The following is a 14,333-nucleotide window of genomic DNA, read 5'->3' as shown; positions in this document are numbered from 1 at the left end:
AATTGAAGTTATCTGATCTTTTTGCATTTTTTTTTTTAAGATTGCTCTTACTCAGCACCACCTAGTGGAATGACTGTTATTGTCATTTGGAAAGCAGCTGGTCTCCATGAACCAGATAGAAAATTAGAGTATCCAGTCCTTACAGTGTGAATAATGCATCTAAAGCATGTTTGTGACTAATTAAGCAAGAATCAGAAAGATTACCAGTGCTTTAGTTGAAAGGGAGGCAAGTGAAGGAAAGAAAGTTTAAGAGAAGTGCAAGTAGTGGTGCCTGTTATCTCCTGTGTTCCTTTAGTCCATTAAGCTCCAGGCTGCTTTTCTGCCTTGATGATGTGGTGCCATCCAGACTGTAGCTTCTCTAAGGAAAGATTTTGCAATACTGATTCTTTGTTCAATATCATACAGCGAAAGCCCCACAGCCTCATTTGTCACTCTGATACACGTGATAAATACAAGCTGATGTTAACAGTGAGCTCTGAAGTCCTCACGCAAGAAAAATGCTCTGGGGTCTTTCTAGTTTAAATTGCAGGCAAAGAATTCAGTGTTTGCCTCTTTGAAAAGGCATGATTTTCTGTAAAACAAAAAACAATACCTTGGAAAAACCTTCCTATTGAGTGCATCTATGCACTCTATAGAATTGTCAGATCCTCCAGGCAGCAGCCATAGGACTTGGGAAAAGCAAAGGGGTCTGTGGCTCAGGTCTTTGGAGGTACATGTTTCTTTTCCTAGCTATAGAAAGGAAGGGCTGAATCTCCCAAAAATTAATGTTTCTAGAAGAATGGATGATTTTCCTCAGAAACACCTGACTACATCACCAGCATCTTACTTCACTCTCTTAAATACAGTTCCTTTGGCAGCAAGCCCTTAAGCTATAGTTGCCAATGAAGAGACAGCAAAGGGGGAGATCCTGAATCTCTGGGCAAAGAATGAGACAGAAGTTGCAGATGTGTAGCTGAGAGCAGACAGCCAGCACACTCTCTGGGCAAGCACTAGAAGCAAAACCTGTCTCCAGTACAAGGAGCAGCAAACAAGAGGCAGCTAAGAAAAGGAGGAGCAAAGTTGCATTGTAGCAAATGCACCAATTTGTAACACCTTCCCCTTTAAGCTTCCTTGCATTTCATCACTTCATCACTTTAGGGTCTGTTGTTTTTGTTCAACTCACATGTTTCAGACAATGAAAATAAGTGGGTCAGTTTTATTCTGTAAATTTATATGCATTAGCACAATAACATTGTGCTGAGGTTTCCAAAAGAGCTACTTTTAAATAATTCATTGAAGCATTTCACTTCATTTTTGCAAAATCTAAATGTGCAGGCTAGTTTTTCTTGGGGTTTTTTTGCTTGGTTTTTCCACCCCCCCCCCTCCAGGTTTTAGTGAACATATTTTAATATCATCATTCCCATTTCTGTCATCATTTCCTATGTTTTAAATGTTATGTAGCACTCAGAGTATAATTTCTTTGCTGGCTTCCTCACAATATTGTGTTGCAATGGAACCTCTCCAGGATATTTTTTCAGATGAAGGAAATAAAGGTTTAGGGATTTTCCCTTTGTACATTTTAAGTTTGAGACAATCCTGACTGTAGTGTAGATATTCATCTGATTGAGCATGTGCAGTCCTATTTGGAAATCCGCTTGGCTCCCATTGACTCTTGCAGGAAGCATGGGTCCAAAAAGGTCATAAAACTCACTTAACAAATTTAGTGATAGGAATTCTGTTTTGTTATAGGTTGGAGGATAAATCCTACATGCTGGAAAATAACCATTTGCAAAGGAGCTGCTGTTACAACAGGGATGAACCAAATATTAGCTATCAATGGGAATTCAAGAAAACACTTAAAATTGTTTCCTCTCTTCTGTTTCTCCTCTAGCTCTGGGATTGTACACAGTAAATGCAATATATGGAGACACTATTACTATGCCTTGTCCTCTAGAAGTACCAGATGGTCTTATGTTTGGAAAATGGAAATATGTAAGTATATCTTATCTTTATATTTATTAGAGCTGTTATAAGATGATGTGTATTTTTTGTATGTGTGTTAGAGAGATTTTAAGATTCCAAACATTAGGATTTCTGCCTCACATATGAAGCCATTTATTCCTGTGTTTGTAAGACTGCAAGATTCCAAGCGGTATAATTTCTGCCAAGTGTAGATTAGAGGTCTGAGGAATTAATCTCATTGTTCAAGAGAAATAATTATTCAGGAGTTCTCTGCCAACCTGTGTTAGAGATCTGGCATGTTACGCCGTGGTGTCTTGCTCACTTGACAAGAGCCATCGCTGTACATTTGAACACTTTTGAAGTCGGCTGCCTGGAGCAGAGCGTGCTCCATCCCTGGGAAAAAGCACTGTCCCTGTCTGTGGTTGATCTGACAGTCACAGGGATCTGTTTCAGGCTTTGTTGTGCTCAATGCACAGCAGAGAAGAGAGCAGAGCTGACCTTGGGAGCGCTGCTGGTGGTTTCACTCTGCCATTTCTGGCAGGGAACAGGGGCAAAAAGATGTGTGTTCTCTAGGTGTGTGCTGGTCAGCCTGCAGGAGCACCACAGGATGAATTTCTCCTGTATAGGATCACTATCCCAGGTCATAAGGAGGATCAGCATATCAAAGTAAAGGAAACCTGGAACCATTTCTGGATAAAAATGCTGGGATTTCAAACCCCTTTTGCTTTTCAAACTGTACTGAGACAAATGGTTTTCCTGCCTCTGTGAATTTCATCTAAATTTCTTTTTCTCAAATCAAATGCACCTGCAATAATAGATAATTTCTAGTGGATTTAAAATTATATAGTTCTCTCTCTTTTCGCAAATGGCATCCACCAGCCTATTTTTTATAGGAGAAAGATCTGCCAGTGTTGGAGGGTGTCCTATTCTCCCCTAGCTCCTTCCTTTTTATCTTCAGGTTTGCAGCTTTTGTCGCCCACATCCACTCAATAATTCTTTTCCTGCAAACACTTTTCAGGAAATGAAGTCAAAAGTTTGGGGAGAGTGTTTCCTCAAAAAGGGACAGTAAAACTGTTTCACATGAGCATTCAGAAGATGGAGTGCCTACATTTTTCAGTATCTTTTTCAGTCTGCTGACTTTTCCGGGGAAGACACAAGTCTGTCTCTCTGAAGATGCAAGGATATTCTGAAAAAAACAAAATGCATTATCTCTTTCCATTGCATTTGGATTGTCTGTGTTGGACAAGTACCAAGCAGCCAGTGGAGATGTTGCAGCTTCTTCTGAATGGAAAGGGACGCGAAACCTAACATACAAAGAAGCCTATCTAAGTTGCTGTTGTATGAAATTGTTGACAGCCCACACAACCAAGAGAAAGTGGTACCTTTTCTCCCAGGGCAGCTCACAGCATGGCAACAGAGAGGGTTGGATTAGGTTTTTAATCAGGTGATTATTTCACTGGAAGAAGGATGAACTCTGTTTTCTCCTCTGCTGCATTGTGAGGAGCAATTTGTGTTCTTGGTGGGAACCTGGAGGCACTGGGAGAGTTGAACCATGGCAGCTGCTGCTCACTTCAATGTCTCCCTGTGTGTGCTTGCAGCTGGGTGGGCTGCAGAAGTTAGGAGCTCATTTGCACTTGACAGCCAAGCTCTTGTCAGGAGTATTGAGTCAAGACAGTGTTTTATGTGTGACAAACATTAGACAAATCCAAGAGTTAAAAGTAGGAGAGGGAGAAAGGCTGTAAGGGAATTTAAACTTCACAAGCAGCTGATAGCTGATGCCTCCTGCTCCCTGCCCAGCTCTGACACCACTCATCTTGTCACAGCATCATCATTTTTTGTGGGCTTTGTGGAGTGTGCAGTCCAGCTGAGATGTTGTGCTGGGAACACTACTAACATCAGTGCTGCAAGGTATAAGGGATAAAAGAGAATTAAAACCTTCTCCAGTGCCCGGCACAATACTGAACATAAAGATAGAATCAGTGTTTCACCTCTCTTTAAATAAAGGCAGACACTGTCTGTCCCTGCTCTGTTCATGTGTTTGTGTAAGGAGGAAGGAATCAAATCCTGCAGAACTGCACCTCTAACTTTGTCCCTCATAATAATTATATTTTTTAATATGAAGGATTTGTGCAAGGCTATCAAATTTGTATTCCTTCTTGGGATGGCAGCTGCATAAGAAGGATGTCTAGAAAACAATACTTTGCAATTAGCAATATTTGATTGTATGTGTATTCTCATCTACAAGCTCTTGGGTTCTTTAAAGACAAAGGGAAAAAAAAAGGTAAGAACTAATTTAAAATAAAATAGACAGTTATGCCTGACTAAATCCTGCATTTGAAATGAAGTCTAAGTATCCCCAATAAACAGTGGGAATATGTGAAACAATAATGAAAAAAAGGAAATTGGAGCTGTTGAGACTAGCTCGCACATGCTTTTATTTCAAATACTTTTTCATACAGACAAATTTTTGGCAAGTGCTTCCAAAACCACCACCTTTTATCAGAAAAAGCCCTTTGCTATGCTGAGATTGAGCCAAAGGATTGAAATAATTTCTACTGATGATATTCTCAATGTGTACTGTGGCAATCTTAAACTAGATCTTATTACACTGAATTTCTTCTGTGTATAGCAGAAATTAATCAGGAAAAAAAAAGCCATCTGATAGTTTGCAGATTTTTTTTTAATTATATGTTTGTACCAATTGCAAACTTTCAGGAACTTTTAAATGAGTGTTTATGCAAAATATAGGTGTTTATCCTTTTATTATAGGAAATGCCAAATGGATCTCCAGTATTTATTGCCTTCAGATCATCAACAAAAAAAAATGTACAGTATGATGATGTGCCAGACTACAAGGACAGGTTGAGTCTCTCAGAAAACTATACATTATCCATCAAGAATGCAAGAATCAGTGATGAAAAGAGATTTGTATGTATGCTAGTTACAGAAGATGATGTTTCCGAAGAGCCGACGATAGTCAAAGTTTTCAGTAAGTAAATCTAGTTGTTACTACCATTAACATTCATCAGCATCTGAATCATAAATTGCAGAAACTTTTGTTTAAGGCAGGATTAAAGCCAAGAAAGTAAGTTTGGCTCAGTAAATTACTAAGACTAGCAAATTTCTGCAGCTTTCAAAAATGTAATCTACTGGTGGCATTTATGTAACAGGACTGCCTGCACTTGCAGTTTATTCATGATAAGTGCTGGCTCAAAGAGAATTTTAGGCTTTGATAATGACTCACTTATGTGATGTCATTTGGCCTTGGAAATGAAAAATGTAAAATTAGCATTGATTATTTTCCATTTGTTCTCAGAGCAAATTTTTCTGCAGGAGGGAAACATTAACTGTGTGCGGTCTGTAGGATTATTTCAGGGGGGAGGTTTGAAGCGGCTCTGAGCAGCTACTGTGCAACAGCACACACTGTGAGGGAGAGAGCAAGAGGCTGGAAAGTCATCCACCAGCCCCAAATGCTTGTTTTGTCCCCTGCTGGATGGTAGGAAGGGGAAGTACCAGTCTGCTGTTCTCTCCTAGAGCACAGCAAGGTTCATTAGTGTTTGCTCTCACCACAGCTTGATGGCAAGGCTGGTCTGCAGTGCAAACCCCAGCCCTGTGAGGCACAGCCCAGCTCAGAGCTCACACAAGCCTGGTCCCTTCCTGGTGCTGATTCAGAGCAGGAGTGTAATCCATCAAACCCCGAGTCAGCCTAGGGGGGTATCCGTTGTGGCTTTTGAGAGACACAGGGCTGTGACTGCAGTGTCTTATCTTCCTTAGCTTCATGTTTTTATATGGCTTTTGGCCTTTGTTGCCCTTCAGGCACAGATTTGTACAGTCAGAGTAAGTCTGTTGTGGGAACATGCTGACTGTGAGTATGGGCAGTTTCAAAGAGATCACACTGTGCTTGAAGAACACAAATTCATGTTTGGAAGGGCAGCCTTTTGCTTTTCTCAGGTAGAAGGTGCCAGGGAGTCCTTAATGATATCTATGCTGTCAGTCACATAAATGAGTTTAAAGCAAGATTAGGAGCCAATAGTAATTCCCTCGTTTCACTTTCAATTTGACTGCAAGAACAATTGAATTAATGACAACAGGGAGGAGTGTGCTCAGAGCACGCATAGTAAACACAGTGCTTCAGAGGAAATGATAAAGAATTATCATGTTTACTTATTGCACAGTAGTAAATATGTAGATGAGGCAGTGGTATATGGTAAAATGAAACACTAACTGCTTGAATTACTGTGTACTCTACTAAGCATTAACACAATGCTAACTCAGCCATGGAGCACAGCTTGTCTGGTTTATTCCGTGCATTAATTCTAATAGAGGAAGCTTCTATTTACTAAGGAAGATAAGAAGGGAGGATGCCACGCATGTAATATGGCCAACTTAGCGCTTCAAGAAAAATTACCTTTGTGTTTCTTTGCTTTGCATTCACAACTTTATTTACGGTTCTCTTAACATTTCTTTGCATTTAATTTTCTTGAGTCTGGTTTTTAAGTTCTCATTTTTAGTTGCTCACTTGCTTGCTTTAATTGCAGAAGAATTAAGAGTAGCTGGCAAGCTTCATTTATTTAATGAGGGGAGTTTCTAACTCATGGAGCAACAGGTACAGAGCTAGGCTGCTGCAGTGTGACCCTCATAAACCAGAATCTCATGCACCTGAAACTCAGCTGCATCCCAGAAATCATGACTGATTCTGGGTTTTGCTGGAGCTTGTTCTGTCCTCAGCTGTGCTACCTGATTGTCTCAGGACTGAGGAGCTGAAATGGCTCAATGTGCAGGTACCACCTGCTAGTCTCTCTCACTGACTACTCAAACAAGCACTACCAGCTTTCCAGATGGATCCTGTCAGCAACTTTTTTGTGAATTAAACAGCCAGTTTCCAAAGCAGGGCAGCCCAGCAGACGGGAGCTGCTGTCCTGCTGCACTGGCGCTTGGCTTTTGTAGGCAGTGAACTCTTTTTCCCCTCTATTATAAGGCTATATAGAGTTGCAAAGTACTCTGGCAAGCTCTTAAGCTGAGAGATAAGCAGCATGCTGAAGTTGCAAACCCACCAAAGTGAGGTTTGCTGCCAAGTTTAAATTTTTTCCCTCGCTTCAGACGCTGAGCTGGTAAATGCCAAGCGGGTGTTTTACAGTGAATTACCTTGGTGCACGTGCAGCGGCTGCGGGGATCTGGCAGCAGCGTTTCCTTTGGAGGCTGCTCACAGAGAGCAGGTGGCAGCCTCTCAACTGGAACACCTGCTCAGTCACAGGGCACCCAGAATGGGGAGAGCCCCACTCAGCAGCTGCAGAGCAGGGAGGCCTCCCTTCCCCTCCCAGGATCACTGCGGGGCAGGGGTGTCCAACACACCAAAACTGGGGTCTTCTCCAACCTGGCCTGGGGGAGATGAGAGACAAAAGGAAGCAAGGCTGAGGTGGGGGAAGGTGTCGTGGCTTGATCAGCTGGTGACTGGGACAGGCAGGCAACTACCCCTGTTTATGGGACTCAAAAATCTGACCCAGAAGGCCTGTTGATGGTTTTGTAAAACCATGTTTTCTTGAATTGATGTGAAAATAATTTTTCCTTGATAGGTTCATATATGGAAAAGATCCACCTTTTTCCTTTAAAGCTAACAAAAGAGAAATAAACATGTGTATATCTCCTAAAAATAAAAATCTTTATTAGTCCTTTGAAGAAAATATGATGGTCCTAGTGTATAGCTTTGACTGTGTCTTTTGTTTGGTTTTGTTTTTTGCCACAAGCAAAAGTTTTTTGAAAGATGTCAGATGAATAGCTTCTTTTATTCACTTTCATTTCCCTTTTGATCTGATTTTGTTCCATCCTGGGGTGGTCATTCAAGTGAAATTATTTGTGCATTTGCACGTAAACACGCACACAAGTAAAATGGATTATTGGGAAAAAACCACACAGGCTTGCTACCTCTGTGACAACAGGAGCAGGGCATCTGCACATCAGCAGCTTCAGCAGTGTGTGTAGAGACTTTGGCAAGACAGTGGTGAAGTTCACTTAGGGCTGGAATTACCAACAGACATGCAGTATTTCATAGGAAGCTTGATTTGGGGAAAGGGTTCTGTAAACTGGCATGGTTAAGAATGTTTCAGTCTGGAAAAGTATGCTTGTTTAAGCAGTACAGATAGGGTGTAGAGCCTTTCCTTGACTGTATAGACATTGATTTATTTTTTCCCTTCACTCTTCCCCTCTTCTTTTAAAATTGTGGGGAAAACTGTCTCTTTTGGAGATAAAAATTTGCATTCCAGGCTTCAGGCCAAACTGTTTTAAGAGACAAGTTATATAGTCCCTAGAAAGTAGTCTTTTATGATGGAAACACTGATAGATCCTCCACTTTGGCAAGCTAAGAGATCCATCTACCATAATAAAAGTAAGTAAGAAGACTAACTGGCACTGGAAAAGAGTTTATTTTTTTTAAGAGAGTCATAACTAACACAGAATCAGTTAAAATAATTACACTTTTCTCTATCATCTGAATTTCTTAAATGTAATAATCCCAGTTAGGAAAAATAAACATTAGAAGAATGATTAGGTTGAATTTGTTCCTTTATAATGTTGACAGCTCAGCTACAGTAATATCTGCAGGAAAGCTGCTTTTTTCTGGCTACAGTTTCTGTGCTACTGGCTCCTTCTCCAGCATGTGTATCCTATAAATCAATAGATCAGATCAGGTTCTCTCCTCCTGGGTGGTGAACTAGTCTGTCTGGCTAAAAGATGTATTGTCAGAGTACATGGAATTCATTATGGAAGGTGTGAAACATTTAAAGTGAGAGTTTGCTCTTGTTTTTTTTTTTTTGTTTTTTTTTTTGCTAATATTGAAATAAAAATACTTCACGCTTTCTTCTTTTAATGGGGAAATGTAGGTAAGACTGTATCAGGCTAGATTATTCTGTTTCATTTCAAAAGTCCACATATTTTTAGTATTTTTTTTGATTTTCAAACAGCTGTTTGTGCTCCCTTCAACCAGTACTTTTATCCTATTTATGTTTTAGAACAACCCTCTCCACCAGAAATCTTACATCAAGCAAACCTCTTAGAAACAGAGAAGCTACAAATGGTAAGAGCAGCATTCTCCCTCACAGTTATGTTCCCAACAGCTGCCTGAAGTCCCTTTACAGCCCAGACAGAGGTGATGGCTCCAAGGGGTGAATGAACACCTGTCTGTGAGTCTGTAGCTGAGCACAGAGCAGTTCCTTGCCACTACTCTGTTTATTCCTGCCTGATCTGCAAACAAGGGCCACCCTGATCTCAGACCCACCACCCTCTTCCAAATCATACCTCACTGATTCGATGTGCCGTATTTAAGAAAAGCAGTTAAGGATAAGAATTTGAACTTTCTAGAACTTTTGACCCAAAATGGTGTAAGTAAAACCAGAATTATGTCAAAGCCTAGTGGAGAAAGCAAGTGGCTAATTCCTGTCTGCTTTGCAGCTCGGGGAGTGCATTTCAAGGGACAGCTATCCCGAGGGCAACGTCACGTGGTACAAAAATGGGAGAGTTCTGCAGCCCGTCGATGGTGGTATGTGCTGGGAATGGCCAATGTCCCTGGATCCACACAGGGCTGTATGCATGAAGTGTTTATAAGGGTTGCTCTGCCTTATTCCAATGTATTCTTCCTTTGAGAAAAACTGCTCCTATGGAAAGATACAGCTGGAGGGAGATGTTCAGGCCTTTCAGAGTACCCAAGCTACACCACATAATCTTTCTCTTTTAGTTCCAGTTTTAAGTACACATCATAGGGAGGAGAATTGCCCTTATTAATGATATCCCAAAGCTGTTTTTGAGCCTATGTAACTAATAAAAACCTGTATCTGATTTCCAACTTCTTATAAGGTATTAACTGTCTCATTTTCATACATGTACAATATTGTGTATTGGACTACACACACCATCATCTTATACAACTAATTATTTTCCAGGATATGTAAGGATAACTATTTTTTTCCCTTCTTTTCAACTTTGATAGACCAATAGGGCTACAATATTTTTCCTTCCTTATAAATTTGAGAATAATTAAAAAATAAATTTGATCCTAAATTTTTTGCCATCATTTTTGAGGCTTTCTTTCTGTCTTACAAATTAGGCTGATTTGTATTAAAAAACCCACCAGTTTGCAACTAGTTTTTTGTTTAGATTTGATTTAAAATATTAGGTAGGTTAGGAGTATGTTGTTGGTAAAATGTTCCTGGTATACTTCAGTGGCAGTACTGGAAGAAAAGTGTACAATCTCTTGGGTAACATGTTTGTTTGCAGCCTGATCTCAAATGCAGAACAGGCAACAACATACAGGAAAAAGGTTTCAAATCCTGTGTGTGTGACTCTGAAACATTATTTCCTTTTCAGTTGTGGTCATAAATCTGCAAAAGATGGTGGACAGAACAACCGGACTCTTCACCATGACATCGTCTCTTCAGTACATGCCAACAAAGGAAGATGTAAATGCCAAGTTCTCTTGCATTGTGACTTACTATGGACCATCTGGCCAGAAAACAATACAGTCTGAACCAGTTGTCTTTGATGTTCACTGTAAGTTATCAAAAAGCATCTTTTGCTGTACAAAATCTACCTCCAGGGCAGGGGAAAGCAAAATCAGAAACAGTTTACAAAATTAGAGAGTGCTTGGCTATTGAAATGGTTTCTTCAAAACTGATTTGCATCAAGAAGGTCTGAGTACATTGCCAAGGTAATTTTTATTATCTTCAGATTTACCTGAGATTTCATTTTTCCTAGCAATGGAATAATGAATATCAAGGTTTCATTGACAAGAAAAAAGTGATACCCATAAAAAGCTACAGTGAAATAGGCTTTTGAGAATTTTAAGAGAAGTTATAGTGGTTGATAAAAGTGGTTCTGTGTCCCCTGAAATATGCAGTAAATACACAATACAGTTTTTAGTAAACTCAAATATTTTTCATCTCTTCAGAGTCAGCACCAAGCAGTTAATGCTGGCTGTCTACCTTTCACAAAATGCTTCTCTACAGCTGTAAGATGCTGTGTTTTACATTTAAAATGTATAATTTGAATATTGGTAGACTTTTGAGTAAAAAATATGTACAAATAATTGCTTCTAACTGGACTGAATTCTAAAGCGGTTTTCTTACTGTGTTACCGACGGATGTGGAAATCATAATGTTCCTTTGAATAAACAAAACAGGCTGTTGGCAAGGAAAGATCAGAGGAGGTGGCAGCACTTAGAGACCAGGGGAAGAGACCTTTCAAAGTCGTGTAAAATGACACTTCTGAAGGACTGTAGAAGGCAGCAGGTCACAGCAGGATGTAGAGGAACAGGAGACAGACAATATGTCCAGTTGAGTATTACCTCTCTGCACACTTCTAGTACCTCATCTTATAAAAGATGAGTCCCTGTTTTGGGAATTATAGGGTCTAAGTGTACAGTCAAGCATCTGTGTCCTAGCAATGTGCTGTATGACAACTGTGTAATCCAACTGCAAACAAAGACAATAAGGCACTCAATTTCTCCAAGTAGTGTGGGTGCACCACTGCCTTGAAAACAAAGGCCATGGGCTGGAAGTGCCATGTGTGTTCTGCCTAGGCAATAGCTGCTTTTCCTCTACAGGTAAAGTTTGTTGAGCTGCAGGGTAGAGGATCTGTTTTGACCTTGATCAAATAAAACCAAACCTTGGAGCAGCTGGTCTTTGGTTTCATCTGAAGTCAACAGGCAGCACAACCAAAGAAGAAAACCTCTGGGAAACCTCTGGGACAGCTGTTACCCATAGGCATTTCAAGCCTGCCAACACCTATCCTATCAATTTAAAGCTAGAGACATTTCTCTCTTTTTTTTGTTTGTTTGGGTTTTTTTGTTCGTTTGTTTGGGTTTTTTTGTTGTTGTGCTTTTTAAAGCTGGGTACGAAATTTCACCATGGTGTTTTCTGTCATTTGTGGAGCCCCATCACCATGAATAACTCTTGCTGTGCATGGCAGATGTTCCCAGGAAAGAAATGTAAGGACCAGAAAGCATTTGTTGCTATTATTTGCCAAGAGATGCTGTGCTGTCCTCATTTCCCCTCTGCTTTCATGCACTGGGGCCACTTCACCTGTTGAGGGTAAGGCTGTTCCAGATTTCTGTGGTGTGTGTACTACATGCACTTGCAAGTAAGAACTAGCCAATATGAAGGGAAAAAAAGCCTGTGTGGCTCTGGGATGGTCACTGGCCACGTGTAGTGTGCCCTCTGTATAAAGATTTAATGTTTGATAAACTAGCTCTTCTAGTCCTGGTCTAGTAACACACAATTTAATTAATTCCAGCAGTGTGTTGCTAATTATCAAATATTGGGAGACAGGCACATTCTTCAGTCCTGGAGAGGCCTCAGGTATGAACTTTGGCTTTGGAGTGTGGAGTTACAGTTTTCTTTCTGAGTATTCTCACCTGCTGTAACTTCACTTCCTTACTCTGCATAAATGCATCTCCAAATTAATTTATGAAATTCTTTATTAATAGATGTCCAAGCTTCAACAGATGCATTTCATGACTGCTGTTAGTTGATGGTAATGACCCATCTGATTTCATTTTGCTTTTTTAGTTTAGTTCAGTGTTCCCTAAGTAGTTTCTCAATAATTGTGATTTTTTTTAATGAGTCAAATATAATGCAGATTTAAAAAATGGCAGACTTGATGCTTAAGAAATGGAAGTCGTTCAGCCTTTTTTATTTTAGGTTGACTGTCAAAACTGATATTTTGCATCCCTAAAGCAATAGAACCAAATCATAAAGACTTGCTGCTCATTCCTTGCAATTTATCCATTTCTCCTAAAGAAATGGGGAGAGTGTGATTAGAATTATGCCTTCAGAAGATTTTTTTTTTTAAGATATCTCTATTCAGTCAGGATCTAAGAAATGTTTTGTTGCTTGTTTTGGTTTTTTACTTTATCTTTTGCATTGAGTTTATGCAGTCTTTAGTACTCAAGTGTTTAATAGCTAGTTCACATCCTGGAAGAAGCCAGCCACTGTAACCTAGTATGAGAAAAAGAGTGAATTAGCTCTTGCTGTGTTGGATGTTACTTGGATTAGGATAATTTAGCTCAGATAGCAGCAGTTACATGCTTGCTTTTGCAGCTGCAAGCAAAGAAGCTACTGAAAGCAAGGAGTACTGGGAGAGGAGTCTTGGAGCTGGACACTTAGATATTATCTCAGCTATTTAATCATCTAGACTCCAGTTATGTAGCATTCTGCTCAGCATTAATCAGTGTAAAAAGATAATGTTTGTCAGGCAGGCTTCCCAGTCATGCCCTGCTGTTAGGTGCTTGTTTTGTTATGGATAAACTGCTTTACATAACAGATTAGAGTCAAGGACACTTCACACTCCAGCATTGGTGTTTTCTTTGAAATGGCACAGTGGCTGGGGCAGCTCTGGATAGCAGCATTCATTTACTAAATGGCTGCCTTTTGGTGCTGGCTCCTGGAATTTTGCTGTTGTAGAAAGCAGAATCTCAGATTTGCAAAAGCACCAAGTAAGATGGGCCAAGTCAGGCATGTGTGCCACTGAGAGGCAAGAGGTGCCTTCACCAGGCTGCTCCTGTTTCTTAGTGAAAGCAGGGGAGTACATTATTCATACCAGGCGCCACTCTGCATGGCACTGGGCACCATCTTCCTGTTCTCAGGCTGCCCTCAGAAGAATGGCCTCTTCCTCTCAGACAGCAGTTAAAGTGGGCTTTGCTTCTGTATGCTTGGGGTTTTTTTCTAGTTTAGCAAATTAAATTAAAATTTGCTCTTGGTTGATTACTGTAGATAGAAGGATAGGATATTTCTAGAGAAAAGCCTGGTGGTTTGCAAGAATGTAATTTTTGTTTAACTGTGTCCATTATTAATCCAGTTCTGTTTATCTCTGTGGGGAAAAAAATGTTCTAAGTTAAAGTCTTTCTCTTTATTAATTCCTCCCATTTCAATCCCAAGACAAAGCCTAAGCAATTCCAGGATATATCTAGACATTCTTCATGATAACTTTACCTTAACATAAACTTGACTGAAGGAAAGACATGTTGCAGCAGCCCCTGACACTGAGTTTTTTGGCCCAGCAGTTACCAAGAGGGGCATGCATGGCATTCCTGGCCAGCTACCTCATTGCATCTCTTGTATTCCACACCAGCAGGGACGCTGCACTTCCCTTTTCCAAGCAGGCAAAGTTGTGCTTCAGCTCTGAAGGTGCTGAGGTAGAAGCTTGTTTGGTCATGTTGGTGCTTCCATGGGAAGGGAGGCAGGCTCTGAAGGAGGGAGGCTGTGGCAGGTTGGAATCCAGCCCTGGGGAGGGTGAGGAGCTGGGCTGGGTTAGGGCTCTCGGGGCTGCAGTGGAAGGCAGCTCCTGGTGCTGAGAAACGCCACTGCAGGAGACTGACGTGAGGAGTGCCTGGAGGGTGGGAGGGCTGT

The 14,333-nt window shown here is 40.5% G+C and overlaps 1 protein-coding gene across 5 annotated transcripts in view; it reads left to right on the top strand.

Moving 5' to 3' along the window:
* ALCAM (activated leukocyte cell adhesion molecule) overlaps positions 1-14,333 on the top strand; it is a 115,284-nt gene that overhangs the window by 77,844 nt on the left and 23,107 nt on the right. For all 5 annotated transcript variants that reach the window (XM_054628141.2, XM_077174399.1, XM_077174397.1 and 2 more), the window contains exons 2-6: positions 1,871-1,971; positions 4,711-4,930; positions 8,946-9,010; positions 9,385-9,472; positions 10,297-10,479. In XM_054628141.2, coding sequence (XP_054484116.2) covers positions 1,871-1,971; positions 4,711-4,930; positions 8,946-9,010; positions 9,385-9,472; positions 10,297-10,479 — 657 coding nt within the window. The remainder of the gene's footprint in view (positions 1-1,870; positions 1,972-4,710; positions 4,931-8,945; positions 9,011-9,384; positions 9,473-10,296; positions 10,480-14,333) is intronic.

This window comes from Agelaius phoeniceus, chromosome 2, assembly GCF_051311805.1.
Source record: "Agelaius phoeniceus isolate bAgePho1 chromosome 2, bAgePho1.hap1, whole genome shotgun sequence".
NCBI classification, from domain to species: domain Eukaryota; kingdom Metazoa; phylum Chordata; class Aves; order Passeriformes; family Icteridae; genus Agelaius; species Agelaius phoeniceus.
The sequence above is the reverse complement of the archived record's forward strand: the minus strand, read 5'-3'. Positions and strand labels throughout refer to the sequence as shown.